This window comes from Aegilops tauschii, chromosome 2 (genome assembly GCF_002575655.3).
Source record: "Aegilops tauschii subsp. strangulata cultivar AL8/78 chromosome 2, Aet v6.0, whole genome shotgun sequence".
Classification (NCBI taxonomy): Eukaryota; Viridiplantae; Streptophyta; class Magnoliopsida; order Poales; family Poaceae; genus Aegilops; species Aegilops tauschii.
Genome location: NC_053036.3, coordinates 413,315,827 through 413,341,043, shown reverse-complemented (window position 1 = coordinate 413,341,043; position 25,217 = coordinate 413,315,827). Strand labels below are relative to the sequence as shown.

At 44.9% G+C, this 25,217-nt stretch overlaps 2 protein-coding genes and 1 pseudogene across 2 annotated transcripts; all 3 read right to left on the bottom strand.

The window, feature by feature from the left end:
- Positions 1-100: 100 nt before the first annotated feature.
- On the bottom strand, positions 101-4,440 carry LOC141041076 (uncharacterized; annotated as a pseudogene).
- A 143-nt stretch (positions 4,441-4,583) lies between these two features.
- On the bottom strand, positions 4,584-9,339 carry LOC109761251 (sugar transport protein MST1). Its single transcript, XM_020320058.4, has 4 exons — positions 8,949-9,339; positions 8,533-8,852; positions 5,403-6,035; positions 4,584-5,322 (listed from the first exon to the last, which is right to left on the bottom strand). Exons 1-4 carry the CDS (start codon positions 9,082-9,084, stop codon positions 4,870-4,872), a joined length of 1,542 nt encoding a protein of 513 aa, XP_020175647.1. The 5' UTR covers positions 9,085-9,339; the 3' UTR covers positions 4,584-4,869.
- A 209-nt stretch (positions 9,340-9,548) lies between these two features.
- On the bottom strand, positions 9,549-10,118 carry LOC109761247 (sugar transport protein MST1-like). The gene is made up of 2 exons (XM_020320055.3): positions 9,833-10,118; positions 9,549-9,736 (listed from the first exon to the last, which is right to left on the bottom strand). The coding sequence occupies exons 1-2, from the start codon at positions 9,966-9,968 to the stop codon at positions 9,564-9,566; spliced, it is 309 nt and encodes a 102-aa protein (XP_020175644.1). The 5' UTR covers positions 9,969-10,118; the 3' UTR covers positions 9,549-9,563.
- Positions 10,119-25,217: the final 15,099 nt, after the last annotated feature.

Below are 25,217 nucleotides of genomic sequence, written 5' to 3'. Positions count from 1 at the left end.
GTCAAATTGTTTGGATATAACAGTCCATGTTTTCCTGTACTGGTAAATGTTAAAAAAATGCCCATGTATTCATTACGCACTGTAGTGCTGTCGTTGTTTACTATTGTTTTTCTGCACTGCCGCCGTCGCTTGTAACACCGACGTTCATAGTTTTTCTTTTTAAAAAAAATAGCCCGACAAGTGCGCCGGCCAGTCTGACGTCAGACTTGACCAACGGCACTGTCAAACAGGGCAGCGTCGAACGACGGGTAGCGTAGCGATTTAATCGGAGGCGTTCGACTGCATATGCGCCGCCGGGTATATAAGCAGGTCGTCGCGCGCTTCGTCGGGCAAGGTGGGACTAAACCTTTCCTATGGCAGCCGCCGTGCCTGCAGCGAAGCGCGTGACCGCGTGGGCCGGCCCAATAACACTGCACAGCCCGCGGAGCGACGACGGCCCAAGTACCACGCGGCGCGACGACGGCCCAAGTACTACGCGGGGCGACGGGAAATGTTTAGTCCCACCTCGCCCGACGGAGCGCGCGACGACCGGCTTATATACACGGCGGCACATAGGCAGTCGAACTCCTCTGATTAACTCGCTCTGCTGCCGCTGTCCGACGCTGCCCTGTGGGACAGTGCCGCCGGCGCACTTGTCGGGCTTTTTTTAAAATAAAAATAAAAACGACGGGGTTGTAAGCGACGGCGACCGTACAGTGCAGAAAATCAACAGTAAACAGCGACAGCACTACAGTGCATAATGAGCAATCAAAATAAACATAGTAAAAATACTTCTTGCTTTACATAGTCTGTCATCAAACAAATACTTATGTCGGTATCGTAGCAAATAGTCTGACATCAGCAAAGTACGATAAGTCCCATATAACATAATGTAACAATTATAAAAGATCACATAGATAGAAGCAATCCATCAAAAAACTGTCTTCAATCAAAGGGTGAAGCAATCTTCCATAGCAATCCATCAAAAAACTGTCTTGAATCAAAGGGCGAAGCAATCTTTAATACTCCAGAATTCAAGCAAAGTTCCTACATACCAAAACAGTAAGATATGTGTTAATTCACAATAAACAAATAAATTTGGTTTGAACAATAAGATTTACAATAACATACGAAAATCATACTTAGGATTTTGAGGGCACGTGGACTTATAATGATCCGTAAGACCGCACTGTCCACATTGACGTTTGCTTTTCTCATCAAAAGCTTTAGGTCACCCATTTTTAGTGACATCAGGACCATCCTTACCGCGGCCTTTAACATTCTGTTTTGGTGCGTCTTTGGTGTTAACTTTTGCGGGATCACGAACAAGACCATGATCTTGATTAGGCTCAAATGCATACACAAACTTTACCTCCGCACCAGGCTCATCCTCCTCAGTGTAATCATTATCTATTATGTCCCTCAGAGCCGCCTTCAACTTGTCGAATAAAAATGGTTTATGGCATGGTTTATGAGTTGCTTCGGCAGATAAGATAGTCAACTCGTTGTACCTAGCTCTGTCCCCTGCACCTGCCCATCCCCACGCAATTAGATCGCTAGTGCGCTTCACGGGAAGTCCACCCCTTGCAACTTGGCTCAACCTCCGCAGTACTAAACACTTAGGTATCTCACGTAAGCGTAGCTGAATCAGAACGTGAAGAATATGTTTGCAAGGAAGTCCTTTGCGATACATGCTTCTGCAACTGCACTTCACGGTTTCTTCGGAGTTACCTGGGGTGTAGTCTATAGTGAATCTGATATCCCTATTTTCCTTCCATGTCAGTATGAATCTGTGAGTGTCTGCTCCTCTCAGTCTCTCAAGGACCTCAAGCTCCCGTGCCTTCTTCATATCTTCCTGTAAGATATAAAAGTTTGCCACAGTGAACTCACGGGCAGCTGATTTCTCAATATCTTTACACTCGTCCAATACTGGTACTGGGTCTGTCTGTGAGTTTGTGTAATCGTCATGCGCCTCGTTCTCACGGAGACGAACTATGCAGTTCTCATAGTGCACAATCATATCAACAATAGTCATACCGGAGTCTAGATGCAAGTGAAGACATGAATTCAGACTCTCACTTCGCTGGTTACTTCGCATACCTAGGAAAAACCCACCAGACAGATATGATGCAGCCCAAAGCCTTTTCTTCTTGTACATCCCACGTAACCATGTCTTTGTTTTCTCCGACTGTCATTTGGCGGTAAACGCTGCCCATCTCTCCTCAAATACTTTTTTGAAGTGGCATAATAAAGTAGAGACCTGAACTCCTTTAGAGACTTATGATGAAGGTGTTTCTGCATGTTCTTCTCAATATGCCACGAGCAAAGACGATGCCAAACCTCTGAAAGTACCTTTCTGATGGCCTTAATCATAGCTGCATCTCCATCAGTAATTACTGACCTGGGCCTCTTCTGATAGTGAGCCCTCAAAAACGTCTCAAGCAGCCAGACATATGAATCTTCTGTCTCGTCAGACACAAGAGCACAACCGAATACCGTGGTGCAACGGTGGTTGTTCAGACCGACAAAAGGTATAAATGTCATGCCATACCTATTCATTCTGTATGTGCTGTCGAAGACGGTCACATCACCGTAGTCAACATAGTCTCGACGTGATTGAGAATCACACCAGAATAGGTTTTTCAGCCTTCCTTCATCATCGACGGTGTGCTCAAAGAAGAAATCTGGATCCCTCTCTCTTCTGGTCATCATGATCCCAATGGCAGTGTCTGCATCACCTTGTGCAAGCAACTTCATTTTTTCTCTATAACACATGTTATAAAGCTTCTTCCTCCCAAAACCAGCCTTTGCATATGACCCGTACCTACTGACGAGTTGATCATAAATCATATGTTTCCTGATTCCAGCACCTGCCATAGTTAAGATCTCAGCTTTCTGATATTCTTTTATCTGATTATGAGACCGAAGAAACGTGACTTCATCCGGTCTAGCTAGAACGTGACTGTGATCATCACTGAAACTGCTGACATACCAAACGTCACGCTCTTTATCAAGTTTCAAAGTTATATGCGCATTGCAGAAGCAACGAGTCTCCCCTCTCAGCCTGCGGGTCCTGCCTTCCATTGTACAAAGTTTTGCCTGTCGTTTCCCAGCTCTCGCACACATATACTTTCTCAAGCGCTTAGTTCCCTCAGGACCTTTCGAATATTTCAGTGAGTCCTTTCTTACGCTGAAACCACACTCGTAAGCATACTGGTTATAGAAATTGTAAGCCTCTCCTAGTGACTTGAACGTCTTCCTCATGACCTTCCAATGCATGTCCAATGATTCTTGCTGATATTCATCAAATCCGATGTCGAAATTAAACAGATCATCACCAACATGCTCATCCTTCCCGCTTGTACCATCTACATCTCCCTGTAAATTAATGCATTAAACCATTTATGTCAGTCAGTTATTATTTTAATATGTAATGTATGTAAGTTTCAAAACTTACTTTGCTGGAGCTGTCATCATGAGATGCATCAACGTGTGATTTGTCACTTTCATCGTCCACAATATTCCTCACAAAGTCCCCGTCCTCGTCCATCTGCGCACATTGCAAAAAAGTACATGTAAGCGCTCATATGGTTATTATGTCATTTCTTCTCTGATTTTTTTAAAAACATACCCGGAGTGCACTTTCAGCAAATGAATCATCTATATCCATATCATCATCATCATCGCCATGTCGCTGCATGATGCAAAAAAACATGTAATTGTCCGTGCGGTTTACCATATTTATTGTTCTTATCAACATTGATCACACTTACATTGCCACTATAAGATTCATCCAAACTCATGTAGTTCTCCTCAGCAGGTTCATCCATATTCAGTGACGAGGTTTCGTTGTCCTCGCCGTAATCATCGCCATCATAATCGCCCTCCTCCTCTAACTATACATGTTTAAAAAAAATTCTAAGATCAATCAAACACCATGTAACATCATCCCTAAAACAATTATTTCATCAAGCACAACGATGTCTCAAACCAACCTCTTGCACGGCGGCGAGGATTTCAGCCGGATCCATTTTCTCCGATGACGAATGTGATGACGGCGTGACGTTGCTGGCCGGCGGAGGCAGGTGTCGACGGCGTGAGGATGATGGCTGGTCGTAGCAGGCGTAGTGCGCGGAGGGAGGCGGCGACGTAGATCACGGGTGGGCGGCCATCTGGGCGACGGGAATGGAACGCGGCGGCAACGGCGCCGGGGCACGCACGGCGGCCTGTTTGGGCGGCGACCTGGGCGACGGCGACTTCGTGTAGACGGGGGCCGGCGTGGAGACGGCGTGGATGCGTTAGGGTTCAGGGTTTCGAGGCGGGCGTCGGCGGCTACCGTGTCTTTTTTTTCTCTCCAATAACTGTCGACGCCAACGTGAAGACGTGCGGGCGTACGGCAGCGACGTACGGCGACGGGTGCGGGTACGCGGGCGGGCGTACGTACAGCGACGGGTGCGGCATACGCGGGCCGCCCGCGCGAACGTACGGCGTCGGGTGGGTATTCCTATACCTAATGTGAAATGACCATACTATCCATTATACGTTTTAGGGGGGTGGTGTTGTACGGAAGCACTCCTCTTGTAAAACAAGTCTTGATGAGTCCATTTTCTTGCGAATTCTTATGTGTCATTTTCTTCTTGCTAGCGCAGACAACGAATGTGATTCAATCCGGAATGACGAATGGACGTACTACAACAGCACGAAACAACAATCATTTTTCCACAAAAGAAAAGAAAACGAAAAGAAAAAAGAAACACGAATCTTTCCACAAGCAGCACTGCGGCTCCATATACCCACACACGAACACACAGACACAAACACGTACGGGTACGGAGATCAAAGCCACACCCATACCCATCTTTGCCACGATGACAAAGGCGCTAAACGTCGTCAGTTTATGAGCGCGTCGGTGTTCTTGGCTGGCTGCTGCACCTTGACGAAGCGTCCCCAGTACCAGTGCCGCGCCCAGACCGCGCCCATGGCCTCGAGGGGCACCCCCTTGGTCTCCGGCAGGAATGCCACCACGAAGGCCGTCATGACGGCGACCCAGGCCGCGTAGTAGATGAACGTGGCGTACTTGAAGCTGCACAGCATGGAGAGGAAGGTCTGCGTGAGCACGAAGGTGGCGCCGAGGTTGACGGCCACGCTGATGCCCTGCCCGGCCGACCGGACCTCCACCGGGAATATCTCGCCGGGGATCACCCACGTCAGGGGACCCCACGACCACCCGAACGACGCCGAGAACACGCACGTCAGAGCCAGCACCGCGACGGAGTACTTTCTCGCCATCGCGGACTCGCCGTCACGGCCGATCTGCGACCCCATGATCCACGCAACCGCAACCTAATGAAAGCAGCGAACGAGCTGTCAGAATCACGACGTGGAAACCGAAAGCATGCGTTCCCTTTCCGTGTTTGTTGTACCTGGCACATGATCATGACGAGCCCACCAGCCAAGAACAGCGGCCTGCGACCGTAGCGGTCCACGGTGGCGACGGACACGAGGGCGGAGCCCAGGTTGACGGCGCCGAGAATGACGGCGCCCATCAGCGCGGCGTTGCTCCCGAACCCGGCCGTCTGGAACAGCACCGGCGAGAAGAAGGCGATGACGATGACCCCGGTGAGCTGCTGGAAGAGCGGCACCGCCACGGCCATCACCAGGTGCGGGCGGTACTCCCTCCCGAGGATCCTCCGGAACGCGCCCTGCTCGTTGGACCGCGCCACCCCGACCGCGCGGGCCACGTCCTCCAGCTCGGCGTCCACGTCGGCCTTGGGGCCGCGGACACGCCGGAGCGCGGCGCGCGCCTGCTCCACCCGCCCGCGCACGATGAGGCTGCTGGGAGTGTCCGGGATGAGCAGGGCGCCCACGAAGATGACGGCCGCCGGCACCGCCGCCAGGCCGAGGGAGAGCCGCCAGCCCCACCGCGGTATGCGCGCGGCGCCGTAGTTCGTCAGGTTGGCCGCGAGGTTGCCGATGCCAAGGAAGAGCTGGAACCCCGTCGTGAAGGCGCCCCTCCACTTGGCCGGCGCCGTCTCCGCCAGGTACACCGGCGCCGCCTGTCATCAGTCGGCACGGTGGGTCACAAGACTCAGAGCCATCACATGGTGCATTTCTTACGTACTCCCTCCGTCCAAAAATAGATAACTCAACTTTATACTAACTTAAACTTAAAGTTAGTCATCTATTTCAGAACGGAGCTAGTACTCCGTCCTGGTTTATTGGTCTTTAGTATTGTATTTCGTGTCAAATTTTAATCATAAATTTAACTAACAAAATGTTCACGTATGTCACAAAAAATTATATCATTAAAAATTATATTCAAATACGAATCTAACAATATAATCTTTGTTGACATGCATTAATATTTTGTTAGCTAAATTTTTTGGTTAAAATTTGGCATAGATTAAAAAAGAACTAATAAACAAAGACGGAGGTAGTACACGTAGTTACTCCCTCCGTCTAAAAATACTTGTCATTAAAATGAATAAAAAGAGATGTATCTATAACTAAAATACATCTAGATACATCCCCTTTTATCCATTTTAATGACAAGTATTTTCGTACGGAGGAAGTATTAATCATGACCTAAACAAGAGGCGATCGGTACGTGATGATTAATCAATGCGTCCTGATGGTAATCGACTAGTTGACGATTGGATCGACCATTCGTGCGATGGATAGGTCATAGGTAGCGCTGCACGGACGACAAGAACATAGGAGGAGCTATCACCAACCTACCACAACGCCCGCCCAACGAAGGAAAGTGAGATGCTTGACTCACTCATGCGTGCCCGCACGAGCAGCATGTTGCAGCTAACCACTGAACAAAAGATGAAACGCGACACCCTATCCACTATTCAATTTGAGTAACACGAGAGCGATGGGTTGAGTCAAAACTAGCCACTCGCCCTAGCTAACCAGGGGAGGCAGCGGACAAACGAAGCAAGGGCCCAAGCCAGCTACCACCTTTCTAATCTGCATGACATGTGAACGGCTGTAGGACTTGATGGTACGTGGTTTCTCCTTGGACCATCCAAAATGTTGACCTCTTAATTTAAGGGGTTTACAACTTTAAATGCCTGCATAGCTACAGCACAATCATCCAGAAAATTCCTTGAATTTCAATCTTTTTCGTTTTGTCTTAGAATGGGCTGTGTTTTATTCATTCATCTCGACAAGGTCTGAGTTCAACACAAAAAGAATACAATCCGGCGGTAGTTGCTAGAGGATCCGAGTGAATTTCAGTCAACCTTTTGTATTTGCTTCGAGTTTATATAGATGAAATGACGGACTATTACAGTATTACTCCCTCCATCCGGGATTGTTAGGCAGCGATTCTATGTAAGGGTGGTAGAAGTAAATTGCAAGTACTCCTTTCGTTCCATAATGTGGTGCATCTTTTTTTTTAAGTCAAACTTTACAAACATTGATAAAGTTTAGAGGAAAAACTATTTATACCTACCATACCAAGTATGTGTACAATATAAAAATACATCTTATGATGTACCTAATGAGATACACCGGGAGTATAGATAGATAGAGATATAGATATAAAAGTATAGATATAGATATAGATATAGATGACGTGTGGAATCATGCCTCCTACCAAGATAATTCCCACCAAGCCATAGCCAACCCACCCTTCTCTTTTTGAGGGACCATAGTCACCCCCTTTATGAAACCTTTTTTTCTATGCAATTGTGGATGCTTGTTTAGGGACGTAGTATGTTCTGAATTTCAGTTTCAGAAATTATGTGTACTGCTGAAACTGTTGAAATATTTGGACTGAAATATTGTTGAAATTACTGAAACTTCAGTGAAATTACATTGAAAGTGAGGGCAATTAATACACGGAGAACTATTATTGTCTCATTGGGAGCTTTATTATCTGATAGGTGGGTGAGTAAGCTTTATTTATCACTCTATGTAGATCATTCGCCACACATCAAAATCAGGAGCCACGGCGATATATAGAGATGTATCACTTCCGTTGCGTAGATTGTTGTCACATTCAGGTTTTTCAGGTCCATGTTTTCTTTCAGTTTATTGGGTGTCTCACTCGCCACACATCAAAATAAGTTTAGGGTTTGTCTAGGACACATCTAGATGTGAGATAGTTATGTCACATCTAACCTGATCTTCACTATGTTTGTGGTCTATTTTTTTTGTCCCAACTTCTTTTTTGTTCTTTGTTGCTGCCTTATTTGTGGGAGGTTAGATGTGACATCCTTAAAAAACATCTAGATGTGAATTAGACAAACTGTTAAGTTTACTAAAGATGCGACAATTAATTTGGATCGAATGGAGTAGAAACACTATACTTAGGCACCGAGTTAGCCACCTAATAAACTGTTGCTTGTTCAAAAAAACATTTAAATTAGACCAAATCTTCAATAGAGTAAACAATTTGGTCGAGTTTATACAGTTTAAAGGGCCGAACAGATTGTGAAATTCTTGAAACTCAGTAACCAGCTCCTTGTTTCTACTTGTACAGTTTCAAAAATTCAGCGGTGGTTCCAGATACAGATCAGCTGTCATGAATACCAAACATACCTGGTTGGTGAAGCCGATGCCGAAGCCGAGCAGCATACGGCCGACGATGAGCATGGCAATGTTCACTGCTGCGGCGTTCACGGCGGCGCCGGCGAAGAAGAACGCGCCGCCAGCTAGCATGACTGCCTGTCTCCCGACCGCCCTGGTGACCCGGCCAGCCGCGAGCGACGCGACCAGCCCCGCCAGGTACAGCGACGACGTGAACGCCGTGAGCACGTGGCTGTCGTAGACGCAGTACTGGTCCCGCCGCGCCGCCGCCATCCGTCTGAGCACGCCCGGGAAGAATTCCTCCAGGAATGACTCCATCGCCGTCACGCCGCCTGGTCGACCAAACATTATCACCGATGTACGTACATGCATAGAGATTAGAGAAACACACATCTCGGCAGAATTGCATACACGCGTGAGGCCGGTACCTGAGATGCCGATGTCATAGCCGAAGATGAGGCCACCGGAGGCTGCCATGAGGCAGGTGACCACGACGGAGAAGGTTATGCCGCCGCCGTAGTCGCCCGACGGGGCATCGGCCACGGCGAACCCTCCACCAGCCATCGCAAGCCTGCCACCGGGTTAGTCTCACTTGCACGCACGCGCGGACTTGATCACTAGCTATAACAACTACACAGGGCACCGCGTGGTAGCTAATCCCGATCGGTGTGGTATTGTATAGGGGTGGTGACCGGTGAGTGGCAGGGATGTGTCCCTCAGGAGTTAATTGCACAGAAGTACCACAATTGGGGCATCACATGCAGATTGGTACCACGATTCTTAATTTTTGGTGTCAGTACCAACATTGTTCCAGACTTTTACAAATAAGGTTAAAACTTTGTTTTATACGTATTGACGGTGTATCTGACCAACGGGCCCGCCTGTCAGGTGCCGACATGACATATTTTTTGCAGAAAACCCCCTTACATTGTATGTAATCACAAAAATGCCCAAAAATTTTACGAAAAAAAGGCTCCGTGAGAGGCCTTTTTTTATCGCAATTTCCACCACCGAATCTGGAGTGGTTTGAAATTTTCCGCCACTTAAACAAATAAATGAAAGGAAACATAATTTTCCGCCAGGTACAGCGACGACGTGAACGCCGTGAGCACGTGGCTGTCGTAGACGCAGTACTGGTCCCGCCGCGCCGCCGCCATCCGTCTGAGCACGCCCGGGAAGAATTCCTCCAGGAATGACTCCATCGCCGTCACGCCGCCTGGTCGACCAAACATTATCACCGATGTACGTACATGCATAGAGATTAGAGAAACACACATCTCGGCAGAATTGCATACACGCGTGAGGCCGGTACCTGAGATGCCGATGTCATAGCCGAAGATGAGGCCACCGGAGGCTGCCATGAGGCAGGTGACCACGACGGAGAAGGTTATGCCGCCGCCGTAGTCGCCCGACGGGGCATCGGCCACGGCGAACCCTCCACCAGCCATCGCAAGCCTGCCACCGGGTTAGTCTCACTTGCACGCACGCGCGGACTTGATCACTAGCTATAACAACTACACAGGGCACCGCGTGGTAGCTAATCCCGATCGGTGTGGTATTGTATAGGGGTGGTGACCGGTGAGTGGCAGGGATGTGTCCCTCAGGAGTTAATTGCACAGAAGTACCACAATTGGGGCATCACATGCAGATTGGTACCACGATTCTTAATTTTTGGTGTCAGTACCAACATTGTTCCAGACTTTTACAAATAAGGTTAAAACTTTGTTTTATACGTATTGACGGTGTATCTGACCAACGGGCCCGCCTGTCAGGTGCCGACATGACATATTTTTTTGCAGAAAACCCCCTTACATTGTATGTAATCACAAAAATGCCCAAAAATTTTACGAAAAAAAGGCTCCGTGAGAGGCCTTTTTTTCAGGTGCCGACATGACATATTTTTTGCAGAAAACCCCCTTACATTGTATGTAATCACAAAAATGCCCAAAAATTTTACGAAAAAAAGGCTCCGTGAGAGGCCTTTTTTTATCGCAATTTCCACCACCGAATCTGGAGTGGTTTGAAATTTTCCGCCACTTAAACAAATAAATGAAAGGAAACAAAATTCAGGCGGCAGTGGGAATCGAACCTGCGACCTGTAGTCCAGAGGCGCCACGCGCTGACGACCACGCCACAGCGCAGCTAGCGGTCAAATACAGGCGTTTCCTTTCTTATACCATGCCTGAAGCGCTGGGCCGGCCCACCGAGGCCTGCATTTTTTTTTGGTTCGCACTTAACTGGCGCGCGTTGTTGGGCTCGTTCGTTGCCCCGGTAACTATTCGTTTCATTTCTCTTATGCTTCTAGAATGCGCGGTGAACTTTTTGTAATTTATGGTGAACATTTTCTTAATACATGATGAGTTTCAAGAATATTATGATTACACAATTTTTTTTATTTATAGTGAATATTTTCTTAATACATGGTGAATTTTTTGCATTTCAAAAAATGTTCAGCATGTATTAAAAACTTTATTGTGTAAAAATCATTCTTGCGTTTCCAGAAACACGTCGATTTTTTCTTATAAAAGTTGAACAATTTTAATGCATTTCTAAAATTTATTAAGATTACGCAATTATTTTTAATACAGGTTGTCAACTTTTTCTTTACAAACGATTAATATTTTCTCCATTATAATAAACGTTGAACATATTTTAAATGCAAATCGATAATTTTTGTAATATATCTTGAACTTTTTCTTAAGATATGATGAACATTTTACATAATGCGTGGTGAACTTTTTGTAATTTATGGTGAACATTTTCTTGATACACGATGAGTTTCAAGAACTTTTTGCCCCGGTTTCTTAATCATTCTTGCAATCAATGCGTTAAAAGTTGAACATATAATTTTAGAAACATGGCGTAGAACATGTATTAAAAGTAATTGTGTAATCATAATAAATTTTAGAAATGCATTAAAACTTTTCAACTTTTATTAAAATAATCAAGTGTTTTTGGAAATGCAAATTGATTTTACACAATAAGTTTTAATATATACTGAACATTTTGTGAAATACAAAAATTTCACCATGTATTAAGAAAATATTCACCATAATAATCTTGAAACTCACCGTGTATTAATAAAATGTCACCATAAATTAAAAAAATTACCACGAATTAAGTAAAATGTTCCTTGCCATAAGAAAATTGAACAACCTATAGTACAAAAATGTTCAATTTGCATTTCAAATATGTTCAACGGATATTACCAAAGTTTATTATATTAAGAAAATGTTCACCGTTTGTAAAGAAAAGTTCATCGTGCATTGAAAAATGTTCACTATAAGCAGAAAAAGTGTTCAGCGTATATTAAAAAAAATGTTCACCGCGCATTCTGAAAGCATAAGAGAAATGAAACGAATAGTAACTGGGGCAACGAACGAGCCCAACACGCGCGCCTGTTAAGTGCGAAACGAAAAAAAAATGCAGGCCTCGGTGGGCCGGCCCAGCGCTTCAGACATAGTATAAGAAAAGGAACGCCTGTACTGCAACGTGTGCTGCGTTGTGGCGTTTTGGTTAGCGCGTGGCGCCTGTGGACTGCACGTCGCAGGATCGATCCCCGCCGGCGCCTGATTTTTCTTTCACTTTACTTATTTGTTCAAGTGGCGGAAAATTTCAAACCAGTCCAAATTCGGTGGTGGAAATTGCGAACAAAAAAAAGCCTTTTTCCCGCAAAATATTTGGGCATTTTTATGATTACATACAACTTAAGGGGGTTTTTGTAAAAAACATGCCATGTCGGCACCTGACGGGCGGGCCCCATTGGTCAGATACACCGTCAATACGTATAAAACAGAGTTTTAGCCTTATTTGCAAAAGTCTGAAACAATGTTGGTACTGACACGTACTCCCTCCGTTCCTAAATACTTGCCTTTCTAGGCATTTCAAATGACTATCACATACGGATGTATGTAGACATATTTTAGAGTGTAGATTCACTCATTTTACTCCGTATGTAGTCACTTATTGAAATGCCTAGAAAGACAAGTATTTAGGAACGGAGGGAGTAAAAGCTAAGAATCGTGATACCAATCTGCATGTGATGCCCCAATTGTGGTACTTCTGTGCAATTAACTCGTCCCTCAGAGCACTTGTTTAGGTAGATTCGTGCTCGTAGGCTTGCAGACAATTGGTTCATCATAGGATGCACTATGTAAACATGCGGGTCGAAGATGTATAGCCCCGACCGGACGTCACATAGTTTCCTGAATGTACATTTGAATTATATTTCGCCGAAGGGTATGGAGGAAAGGGGTGGCACAAAGATTTTTTCGATAAAGGGTGGATTTTATTGGCTCAAAATTAAGCATCTAGAGGATACAAACACAAAGACCACACACCCGGCCTCTGCATAGTTAGCGTGCACACAACCAACACCAACACATATAGAAAACACGCCGGCAAATAATAAAGTTATATAAGACCAAACGTACGCGTATGTAAACATGCACTATGTAAACAAACGGAGCATCATAGATGTAGTATGTAAACATGCGGGTCGAAGTAGTATGTATAGCCCCGACCGGACGTCACATAGTTTCCTGAATGTTACATTTGAATTATATTTCACCGACAAAGATACGGAGGAAAGGGGTGGCGCAAAGATTTTTTTTCGATAGAGGGTGGATTTTATTGGCTCAAAATTAAGCATCTAGAGGATACAAACACAAAGACCACACACCCGGCCTCTGCATAGTTAGAGTGCACACAACCAACACCAACACACACATAAAAAACACGCCGGCAAATAACAAAGTCATATAAGACCAAACACATGCGTAGGTGAGGTAAAAGAAAAATCCAAAGCGACCAGATCTGCGATCGACAAACTATATCAATGACCATATAGTTTGCATCTCCCCACCGTAGTCAACTACCAGGTCCCCCATGAAAACCTTTCGATGGCCACCGCAATCAATAATGAGTACGTCGCCGCAGGCCGGCGTGGTCGCCATAAGGACCAACACCGATGGCAGAGCACACCACCATCGACTACCACGACGTCGGAGAGAGCTGTCGTCCGTTGTCGCTCCTGAGATACCTCCCTTCCTCCTCATCTCGCCGCCCTCCTCCCTCCTCCTCTCTCGCCTCCCTCCTCTCTCGTCCCTCCTCTCGTCGTCCGTCGTCCTCCTCTAGATGCCCTCCTCCGTCCCTCCATCCTGACCTCCTCCCTCCGTTCTTCTAGATGTAGGTTTAGCAATGTTTTTTGAATACAATAGAATGTAGATTATTTGAATGGAATAGAAAATTTTCACTAAATGTAGGTCTTTTGAACCAAACATGTTGAAGTATTTTAGGCATCAAATAAAATATAAAAATGTTGTTGCCAATTGTATCGCGAATTATTTTTATGTCATACTCAGATTGCCAAATTTAGAGAGAGAGAGAGACCTACTTTCTTGAAGAACTAGGGTATTTAGTTATGCTTGTCCAAATGAAATGTTAGAGTTATAAGATATATTGAAATGTTTTTGTCAATATTGAATCATTGAAATGCAATGAGCACCAAGTTTGAAATTTTCTATATAAATGCTCATGTGTGAATGCTCATGCATAGCGCAGGGTACATCACCTACGAGCTGGTCGACGATGCCCAAAAGATCACTGATGACACCCGCATTGTCGACAGCCAGCGTCTATAGTGAGTAAACATGGTCTATGTGGTTGCTTAAATACGAAAATGAAGGATATGTGCTTACCCTAGTGGCCTATGTTTGTAGGAACACCTCCGAGTGGGCTATGTTTTGCCGGAGTGTTGATTCACTTCCGTTCCAACAAATTTCAGGCGCTTGATATGTCCTATTTTAGAAAAGATCATGCCGGAATTTTTCGTGAATTTTAACATGACTTGTGCTAGAATATAAAGGAAATATCGAGTGCCCTGGATTTGCCGGAAATATAATTAAACGACATTTTAGGTTGACTTTAAGTCTGTCGGGGCTCCATATACATGACGGTAAAAACATCAGCGAGTGAGAGTGTCCACCATATATGAGAGAATAAGAATGCCGACTGTTGTCATGGGGGTCGCTTTTCCTCTTCTTTCTCGTGATAGACCTTTTTGGTAATGCACGGGAAGGAAGAGAGGAGCGACCATCACCGACGGTCGAAAAATCAGTGAGGGAGTGTCCACCATATATGGTCGAAATATCAGAGAGGTAGAATCCCGACTGTTGTCATGGGGGTCGATTCTTCTTCATTTGCAGGTGCTAGACATTTTGGTGTAATGCACTTTCGAATGAAAGGAGGAGCGGCAATCACCGACGGTCGCAAATATCAGAGAGGAAGAATCCCGACTATTATCGTGGGGGTCCCTTCTCCTTCGTTCCCGCGTGCTAGACATTTTGGTGTAATGCACCCGGGAACGAAGGGAGGAGTGACCATCACTGATGGTTGAATGTATCAGAGAGGGAGTGCCCACCATATACACCGAAAGTCAACCCGTGCTGAATAGTGATCTGTGTGTTGAGTTCGTGGTAATTGTCATCGATTTATAATCTTTGAATTTTGAACACATGAAATATCAGACGATGATAGGACCCCGAGTGCGATTACTGCGGTGACGACCAGGGTATGTGCGACAGGCCTCACCTACAAAATGGTAGGTTCTTCACCGTCAAGCTAGACGAGACCTTCGATGTTTTTACCGCACGCAACGACGACACGTATTTTTTTGTAATTAATCATGACTTGTGCTTCTTTGCTTCAATGTGTAATTTTCGTTTTTTTCAATTTGACTAGTGCATCCCCTGCCATGCAAGACCGCATGTCTTGGAGAAGCTCGGTTTCCAAGGGAGTGAGAATATGGAGATGAGGAGAGCTCACCTTAGGACTAAACATGGTTACGCTTTTCGGGTTAAGCTCTACAATGCAATTAATCACTCACATTTTGGTTGCTCAAATTGGGGAGCTCCATGCAAGGCCTATGGATTTCAGGAGGATATGCAAAGAACCTTCGATATTCGTCCTGAAGATGATAGTGAAGATCATATCGACATTTGGGTGGATGTGGATATGCTTCTAGTTCTACCTCTATGTGAGTTTGTCAAACAAATTTCTTAAGTAATTTATATTTTTTATTCAAAAATAGTTGGTGTTCATCCCTACTAAACTTGTTTATTTATGATTGACGGCTTATTTCTTTTCTCCAAACAATACGCGGAAGGCTGTAGACAAGACGTACTACACTTATGGCTCTGAGCTAACTTGTGAGGAGAAAGGATCTCTTGTCTCATTTATAAATGATGTTGAGACTTTTAAGACCAATTATCAAATCGGCCCAAATTTTAGTGGATACGTGCCACTAGTCCACTAGTTGCATGATGGTAACTTCATTGCAAAAAACGTGGTATGATTTTGTTAACTGTGGTTGCATACATTCTTCTTAAGTAAACTACATTGCTAACTATATATGTTACTATTATGTTGTTCAACAGAGGCTCCCGAAGGTCATATGCATATGGTTAGCTTACAACCAACTCCGCCGATGGCTTACAACAGTGCGTACTCTTTTCTTTAAAAGATGAAAGGCTCAATATCAAATAATGGAGCAAAGTAATGAATGCGCGCAGGAAACCAATTGAAGACAACATGAATGTGTGCACAAGCCACAAGTTGGAGACGCGTGGATCTCCATTCTCCATTTTGGAGATAGACCGGTTTACCTGTTTTATGCTATTTTACCTAAGAGAGAGGAGTAGGTCCTACTCATCATGTGCTGAGAACAATTAGCTAGTGTTGGTTATGACTATGATGATGATGAGGAGTTGTTATTGTGATGATGACGACTTATGTGCTAGAATGTGTTAGAATGATGAGTTGTTGTATGCATGACTCATAGATGATGATGAGTTGTTATTATGATGATGAGTTCTTATATGACTATCATGATGACGATGATGAGTTATTATTATTATTATTATTATTATTATTATTATTATTATTATTATATCATTGGGTGGAAGAAAATGGATTAGATTCAAGTGGATGGATACAAAGTGACCAAGTTGGACTAGTAGAATTATTTCACCCACTAATATAATAACTCATCATGATCATAATGATATAACAATCTCTTAATTGCTACTGTATCAAAATTTGTATAACGGGTGTACAAATATAGTATAAAGCAAAAGAAATGAAATACAAATGAATATTAGTAGCGTGGGGTTACAACACAACACACGCTACCAGTACTTAGCAGAAGTGCCTATCTAGACCCACGCTACTGCTAATTGAATTAGCAGTAGCGTGGGGACAGGCAAGCGCTACTGCTAAAAGTTAGCTGTAGTGCCCTAGCAGTAGCGTGGGTCGCTACTAGTAGGGTTTCGCTAGTAGTGAAATCAACACAAGTATACGAGCAGGTACTGGCAGAAATCATGAAGGACAATGCTACTCGAATATTTGCACACATGAAGAAACATTGTGCTGGTAACATTCGTCCATCAAATTTCACCTGTATAGCACATTCTTTTTTGCAGTGTGGTGCGCAATAGATGACGAGTTACATAAGGATTCAGAGAGACATCTGATGTCTACGGTATTGAGATGGATGAATATGTGCCTTCATATTTATTTGCAAAAAATAATAGGATGACCCCAACTATTTACACGGTAAATTTTCTTTACTGATTTAAAATGCATCTCTATAATGCAATCCACCATAACACATTCATTAAACTGTGCACCGCATATGTCGAACATTCACGGACACATGGTTTCTTCAGGGACAACTCGATATTGACTTAAGGAATGAATTTGCGAAGAATTTTGCATTGGTATTGTGCAGAAAAGTGCTCAACAACATAAATATAGCAATTTGACCAAATTTCGGAACAAGGTAAAAACCATACATAATATTTGAGCTTCTACTTGAGATTTCAAACTTATGGACGCCCCTTCATACTAAATTTTAGCTTCATATCATAGGATCTTTTTGACCAGGGAAAAGCATGAAGGAAATATGCCCTAGAGGCAATAATAAAGTTGTTATTTATATTTCCTTATATCATGATAAATGTTTATTATTCATGCTAGAATTGTATTAACCGGAAACTTGATACATGTGTGGATACACAGACAAAACACAGTGTCCCTAGTAAGCCTCTACTAGACTAGCTCGTTAATCAAAGATGGTTAAGTTTCCTAACCATAGACATGTGTTGTCATTTGATGAACGGGATCACACCATTAGGAGAATGATGTGATGGAAATGACCCATCCGTTAACTTAGCATAATGATCGTTAAGTTTTATTGCTATTGCTTTCTTCATGTCATATACATATTCATTCGACTATGAGATTATGCAACTCCCGGATACCGGAGGAATACCTTGTGTGCTATCAAACATCACAACGTAACTGGGTGATTATAAAGATGCTCTACAGGTATCTCCGAAGGTGTTTGCTGGGTTGGCATAGATCGAGATTAGGATTTGTCACTCCGAGTATCGGAGAGGTATCTCTGGGCCCTCTCGGTAATGCACATCATAATAAGCCTTGCAAGCAATGTGACTAATGAGTTAGTTGCGGGATGATGCATTACAAAACGAGTAAAGAGACTTGCCGGTAACGAGATTGAACTAGGTATGAAGATACCATGATCGAATCTCGGGCAAGTAACATACCGATGACAAAGGGAATAACGTATGTCGTCATTACGGTATGACCGATAAAGATCTTCGTAGAATATGTGGGAACCAATATGAGCATCCAGGTTCCGTTGTTGGTTATTGACCGGAGAGGTGTCTCGGTCATGTCTACATAGTTCTCGAACCCGTAGGGTCCGCACGCTTAACGTTCGATGACGATTTTGTATTATACGAGTTATGTGATTTGGTGACCGAATGTTGTTCAGAGTCCCAGATGAGATCACGGACATGATGAGGAGTCTCAAAATGGTCGAGAGGTAAATATTCATATATAGGACGATGATATTCGGACACCGGAAGTGTTCTGGGAGTACCGGGTAAATATCGGGTCACCGGAAGGTGTTCCGGGCATCCCCCCGGCAACTACATGGGCCTAATGGGCCAAGAAGGGGACAGACCAGCCCCTTGGGGGCTGGTGCACCCCATGTAGGCCAAAATAAGGGGGAAGGAAAGAGGAGAAGAGGGAAAGGAAGGGGAGGGATTCGGCCTCCCCCTTCCTTCTCTCCTCCCTCCTCCTTCCTTCCCCCTCCGGATGAATATGGAAGGGGGGAGGCTGAATTGGGAGGCGCCCAAGTAGGATTCCTCCTACTTGGGGCGCCCCCTTGGCTGCCTCTCCTCCCCCAACCTATATATATGAGGGGGCACCGCTAGAAGACACACCATTGATTCCTAGCCGTGTGCGGCGCCCCTCTCCACAGTTTACGCCTCCGGTCATATTCACGTAGTACTTAGGCGAAGCCCTGCGCGGATTACATCACCATCACCGTCACCACGCCATCGTGCTGACGAAACTCTCCCTCGACACTTTGCTGTATCAAGAGTTCGAGGGACGTCATCAAGCTGAACGTGTGCAGAACTCAGAGGTGCCATACGTTCGGTGCTTGATCGGTCGGAACGAGAAGAAGTTCGACTACATCAACCGCGTTGTCAAACGCTTCCGCTTTCAGTCTACGAGGGTACGTGGACACACTCTCCCCCTCTCGTTGCTATGCATCTCCTAGATACACTACAAAAAAATACACTTCTGTGATGATATGTGTTTGTCACAGTAGGTCACGTTTTCTGTCATGCATGTACATCCATGACGATTTTATGACAGAATCAAGATAGTCATACCTGTGCTATCGTAGAAGTGTTCCATGACATTACAAAAATTATCATCACGGAAGTGTCCACTTCCATGACGATAAATCGCGCGTCATAGAAGTGCTTTCGTCAAGGGTGACCGACACGTGGCATCCACCGTAACGGGTCGCCATTAAGCTATCGGGTCCGGTTTTGGATCCAATAACCCACTAACAGCCCGGACCAATGAGGATTTTCCACGTGTAAAATTCTCATTGGCCGGAGGAAACACGTGTTGGCTCACCGTTGGGACAGATGTCGTCCATTCATTGGACAGGAGGTGCCTATGATACGTCGACACGTGGCACGGCCCAACAGAGGCCCATTCTGGTGAAAAGGCCGGCCCGTTTGACTTAGTCAAAAGGTAACGGGCCGGCCACGAAAAGCCTGTTAACGACCTGTTCATATATAGCCCATTTACGGCCCGCTAACTCACAGCCCGTTACGGCCTATCGAAATTAAGCCCAGTAGCTTCATCTGGGCCGTCCAATATGATTCCAACCCGTTGTAACTTCGGCCCATGTATGGCCCATGATGTCTTTCGGCCCATACGAGGCCATTTGTAACTCTTGGCCCATTAACGGCCAGTGGTGAATCTGGCCCGCAATGAGTAGTGTACCGCTTTATACCCATTAATGGCCCATTATTCCATTGGGCCGTTTCCAACCCGTGTTATCTTTCGGCCTTCTCAGGGCCCATTTATTCTTGGGCTCATTTCCAGCATTCGGTTACTTATGACCCGTTACTGGCCTTTTCAGCTTGTGGGCCAAATTCAGCCCGTGGTTACAATCAGCCCGTTTGTGGCCCGTTAATCTGTTGGGCTGTTTTCATAGCGTCATCAAATACGGCCGATTAATGACGGCCCGTTATTGTCGGCCCATGAACGGATGATTCCAACTCTAGCATGTTTAAGGCCCATAATGCAGTCTGTTATTGGCCCATGTTTGGCCGATCGATCATACGACCCGTAGAAGGCCCATTGATGATACGGCCCGTAGAAGGCCCATTGATGATATGGCCCGTAGAAGGCCCATTGTTTCTACGGCCCTTAGAAGGCTCATTGTTTCTACGGCCCGTAGGAGGCCCATGGTAACTACAGTAAATATGTAGCCCATGGTTATTGTGCCTAGTTTAAAAAAAGGGATTTTTATTTCTGTGCCCCTGGTTCCTTAGCTCTACTTATTCATCCCCACTCTGTTAACTTTTGCTCACTTTTCCCCACTCCCCTGCCCGAAACCCTCATAACTGGTTATAACGGACGTTGCCGTCAGGTCAATTGCTTTGATCGTTAGCTGACGAGTGGGGCCGCGTATACGTGGGCGCATGCAAGACCGCGGTCGTGGGGTAGCACGTGTCCATGGACGCCCGAAACGTCCCATCATAAAATTCTCATTGGCCGGAGGAAACACGTGTTGGCTCACCGTTGGGACAGATGTCGTCCATTCATTGGACAGGAGGTGCCTATGATACGTCGACACGTGGCACGGCCCAACAGAGGCCCATTCTGGTGAAAAGGCCGGCCCGTTTGACTTAGTCAAAAGGTAACGGGCCGGCCACGAAAAGCCTGTTAACGACCTGTTCATATATAGCCCATTTACGGCCCGCTAACTCACAGCCCGTTACGGCCTATCGAAATTAAGCCCAGTAGCTTCATCTGGGCCGTCCAATATGATTCCAACCCGTTGTAACTTCGGCCCATGTATGGCCCATGATGTCTTTCGGCCCATACGAGGCCATTTGTAACTCTTGGCCCATTAACGGCCAGTGGTGAATCTGGCCCGCAATGAGTAGTGTACCGCTTTATACCCATTAATGGCCCATTATTCCATTGGGCCGTTTCCAACCCGTGTTATCTTTCGGCCTTCTCAGGGCCCATTTATTCTTGGGCTCATTTCCAGCATTCGGTTACTTATGACCCGTTACTGGCCTTTTCAGCTTGTGGGCCAAATTCAGCCCGTGGTTACAATCGGCCCGTTTGTGGCCCGTTAATCTGTTGGGCTGTTTTCATAGCGTCATCAAATACGGCCGATTAATGACGGCCCGTTATTGTCGGCCCATGAATGGATGATTCCAACTCTAGCATGTTTAAGGCCCATAATGCGGTCTGTTATTGGCCCATGTTTGGCCGATCGATCATACGACCCGTAGAAGGCCCATTGATGATACGGCCCGTAGAAGGCCCATTGATGATACGGCCCGTAGAAGGCCCATTGTTTCTACGGCCCTTAGAAGGCCCATTGTTTCTACGGCCCGTAGGAGGCCCATGGTAACTACAGTAAATATGTAGCCCATGGTTATTGTGCCTAGTTTAAAAAAAGGGATTTTTATTTCTGTGCCCCTGGTTCCTTAGCTCTACTTATTCATCCCCACTCTGTTAACTTTTGCTCACTTTTCCCCACTCCCCTGCCCGAAACCCTCATAACTGGTTATAACGGACGTTGCCATCGGGTCAATTGCTTTGATCGTTAGCTGACGAGTGGGGCCGCGTATACGTGGGCGCATGCAAGACCGCGGTCGTGGGGTAGCACGTGTCCATGGACGCCCGAAACGTCCCATCATAAAAAGAGGGCAACCACCTCCATCGCCCTACCATTTTCCCCCAAATCCCCTCGCTGCCGCATCGTCTTCCTCTCCCCCACCGGCGTCGTCTCGCTCTCCTCCACTGCCTCCACCGCACCGTCTCGCTCTCCCCCACCGCATCCTCTTCCTCACCTTCATCGCCTCCATCTGTCAGATGGCCGACGCTCGTCGCGACGCCGGCGGAGCGGCCGGAGATGTGGTGGAGCTGCAGGGTCAGGGCGCGGTGACCGCGGCTGTCGGCAGCGTCCACGGCGGTGCGAGGAAACTTGCAACCGCTGCGGATGTGGCGGGCTTCGCCTCATCGCTGCAGAAGGTGACGGCATCGAGCGGCGCAGTCCATCCCGATGCCCCCGTTGCGCCGCCTGCCGTGGAGGAGCAGGTATTTGCACTTGCTTAGCTTGTAGAGTTAGTTCGATTGTGATTCATACAGTAGTTCAGATGGTTAGAGTAGTTGTTTTGACGTATGGGCTGGGGGTTTTTTGTATGGGTTGGGGGTGGGGGTTTTTGGACTAGGGTTTGTTGGATAAATTCGTTGCAAAAATGCTAGCTAGATGTTGTGAACTATGATTTTAGGTGCTGCAATGATTGGGGTTTTTAGATTTGGATAAATTCGTTGCAAAAATGCTAGATGTTGTGAACAGATTGGGGTTTTTAATGCTATGATGCTTATTAGATTTGTTTTTAGTGCTCACAGATTGGGGTTTTTAATGCTACTCAAGTTATTTGATTCAAGTTATATTAGCTCCGTGTTTCACAATATGTCCACAATATGTAGTTATATTAGCTCTGTTGTTCAATGTGTGTGCATGACAATGGAAAATGCAAATAGGATCGTAGTATATTAGCCCTATGATCAAGTGTGCATATCTAAATTTCAATATGTAGTTATATTAGCTCTGTTGTTCAATGTGTGTGCATGACAATGGAAAATGCAAATAGGATCATAGTATATTAGGCCTATGATCAATGTGTCATCTGTGCATATCTAAATTTTCAATTGGCTTATGTATTTACTAGTGATGAATGTAATTGTATATTCAGGAGGATGATGGTAGGGGGAAGAGGAGGAAGATAGACTATACTTTCGACGATCCGTACGATCCAGTGTATGGTGACGACGAAGAGTATGAGGTAAGCCTACTTGAAATTTAGATTGTTCATTTAGTTCGTTTGACATGGTGTATTCCCATGAATCTATAATGTACTAATGTAATTCATTCGTGTGTGCAGTATGTCTCTGGGGAAGATGTGGATGTGGACCGCGGCGACTTCACCTCCTTCAAAGAGAAGGAAGAGGAGAAGATCAGGATCAAGGGCGTGGATTACTACTACAAGAGCATGACCAAAACTTGGCACTGCCCCTACTGCACCACCAAGCCAAATCCAAAGTCTGGCCGCTTCATTCACCTTCTAGCTCATGCAGAAGATGTGGCCATCCACGGTGAGGACTACAAGATCATGGGGCAGCATGCTGCCCTAGCCAAAGTCCTGTCTCCCCTTCCCTGATGTTATGATGTGTTTTAAGTACTTTAGGTTGTTTGCTGAACTATGTGGGTGAACTATGTTTGTGAACAGGATGTGGGTTACCTTTTGGTGGTTGGATGAATTTTATATGCAAGTGGCTATCTATGTTGGGTATTTTTGTGTTTTTAAATTTATCTGCTATGATTTGTTTCAGTGTTTTGAAAGTTCAGGTGCTGCAATGATCACACATATGCTGCAATCCATCATTTTATCAAGGGTTCCCTTTTATCAAATATTCCAATAACAGAGCAAAAAACAACATTTTAATGAAGATGTATTATCAACTATCTATGTTTGTGTAGGAGATCATGTGTGCAAAATTTGAGGTGATTTAGAGGAGGTCAAAGAAATTTGAATTTGAGAAATGTGCTCCAAATAAGCTCCCAGGCTAGGGTAAATAGCCCAAATGTGCTCCAAATAAGCTCCTAGGTTTTCTCATGAAAATGACCATAGGACAAGTTTATGATTTTTGGTTGGTAACATGTCACATAAGACAACATTAATATAAAAACTATAGGCCAAGTTTATTATTTTTGAATTAATCTTCATATTTTTACATTTTCTTTTGAAAACATATTCTTTAATATAAAAACTATTAAAAACACGTTTTGAAATATGAAAATGGAAAACTAACTTCAGATCCTTCTTATTCACTTTAAAATAAAGGTTTAGCGATTTTTTTGATTTTTTTTAATTTTTCAAAAACAGATGGAAACACCATCTCCTCTCCTTGAACTCTATGAAATCATGTAGGTGATAGCTCATATGTGTGAAGGTTTTCTCATGAAAATGACCATAGACCAAGTTTATGATTTTTGGTTGGTAACATGTCACATAAGACAACATTGTGCGCAGGTTTTATATATTTTTGTTTTTTTTAAATTAATGGTGCTCATTTGACCTCGATTGTGCCAGCTAGGTTTTTTTCATGAAAATGACCATAGACCAAGTTTAGTATTTTTCCTCGTTACTGTGTCTTATAAAATGACGAACAGCGAAGGTTTCATATTTTTTGATTTTTTTAAAATTAGTTATGCTCAGTCAAAGCCTTCGAAACCTCGTTGACCAGCTCAAAACCCCTCTAAACCCCGTGGGGTTTTGCCTAACCCTAGCTCCCAACGTCAGTTGTCCAATCATACCCTCGCGCCAAGCAACAACCCTTAGATCTGGCCTTCTAGAAGGAACTAGGTGGGCTGGCTGTGTGCAGGCTCCGCGCCATTGGATCACAAGGACGACTCCACATCGTTGGATCATGGGGCGATCCGCGAGAGGCGATCCTATTCGTTGTGCTCGGCTGCTCGCCCACCACTGACTCCGTGAAAAAAAATGTTATTGGGCCCAAAAGGAATCCAAGCTCTGGTTGGGCCGTCGAATTGCGTCATTTTTTTGCATCGTTTGCTTTGTTTTTTGTGAACGTGCTGGCTCTGTATTTTTGCATCGTTTGCTCTGTTTTTTGTGAACGTCCTGGCTCTGTATTTTTGCATCGTTTGAAATCAATTGACATTGCGTAGCAAATGACCAATTTTTAAGGGCCAATTTTATTTTTATCATGCAAAATGGCCACAAACTATTCAAAAATTGTCTCTTTTTGTTCATATAATATATATGACCATGGATTCTCACGCATGCAATTAGCTTATTTTTCTTCTTCTTTTTCAAACCACCATTTCTCACGCATGTACACTCCCGATGTTGCGGTGGGTTTGAAAACGGGTTACTTCACATTTGACCCCGTTATTGCCACGACCAAATAACACGTAGCACTACGGCTATTTAAGCCACCCTCTACCTCTGCCATCCCTCATCCATCTGCCCTTC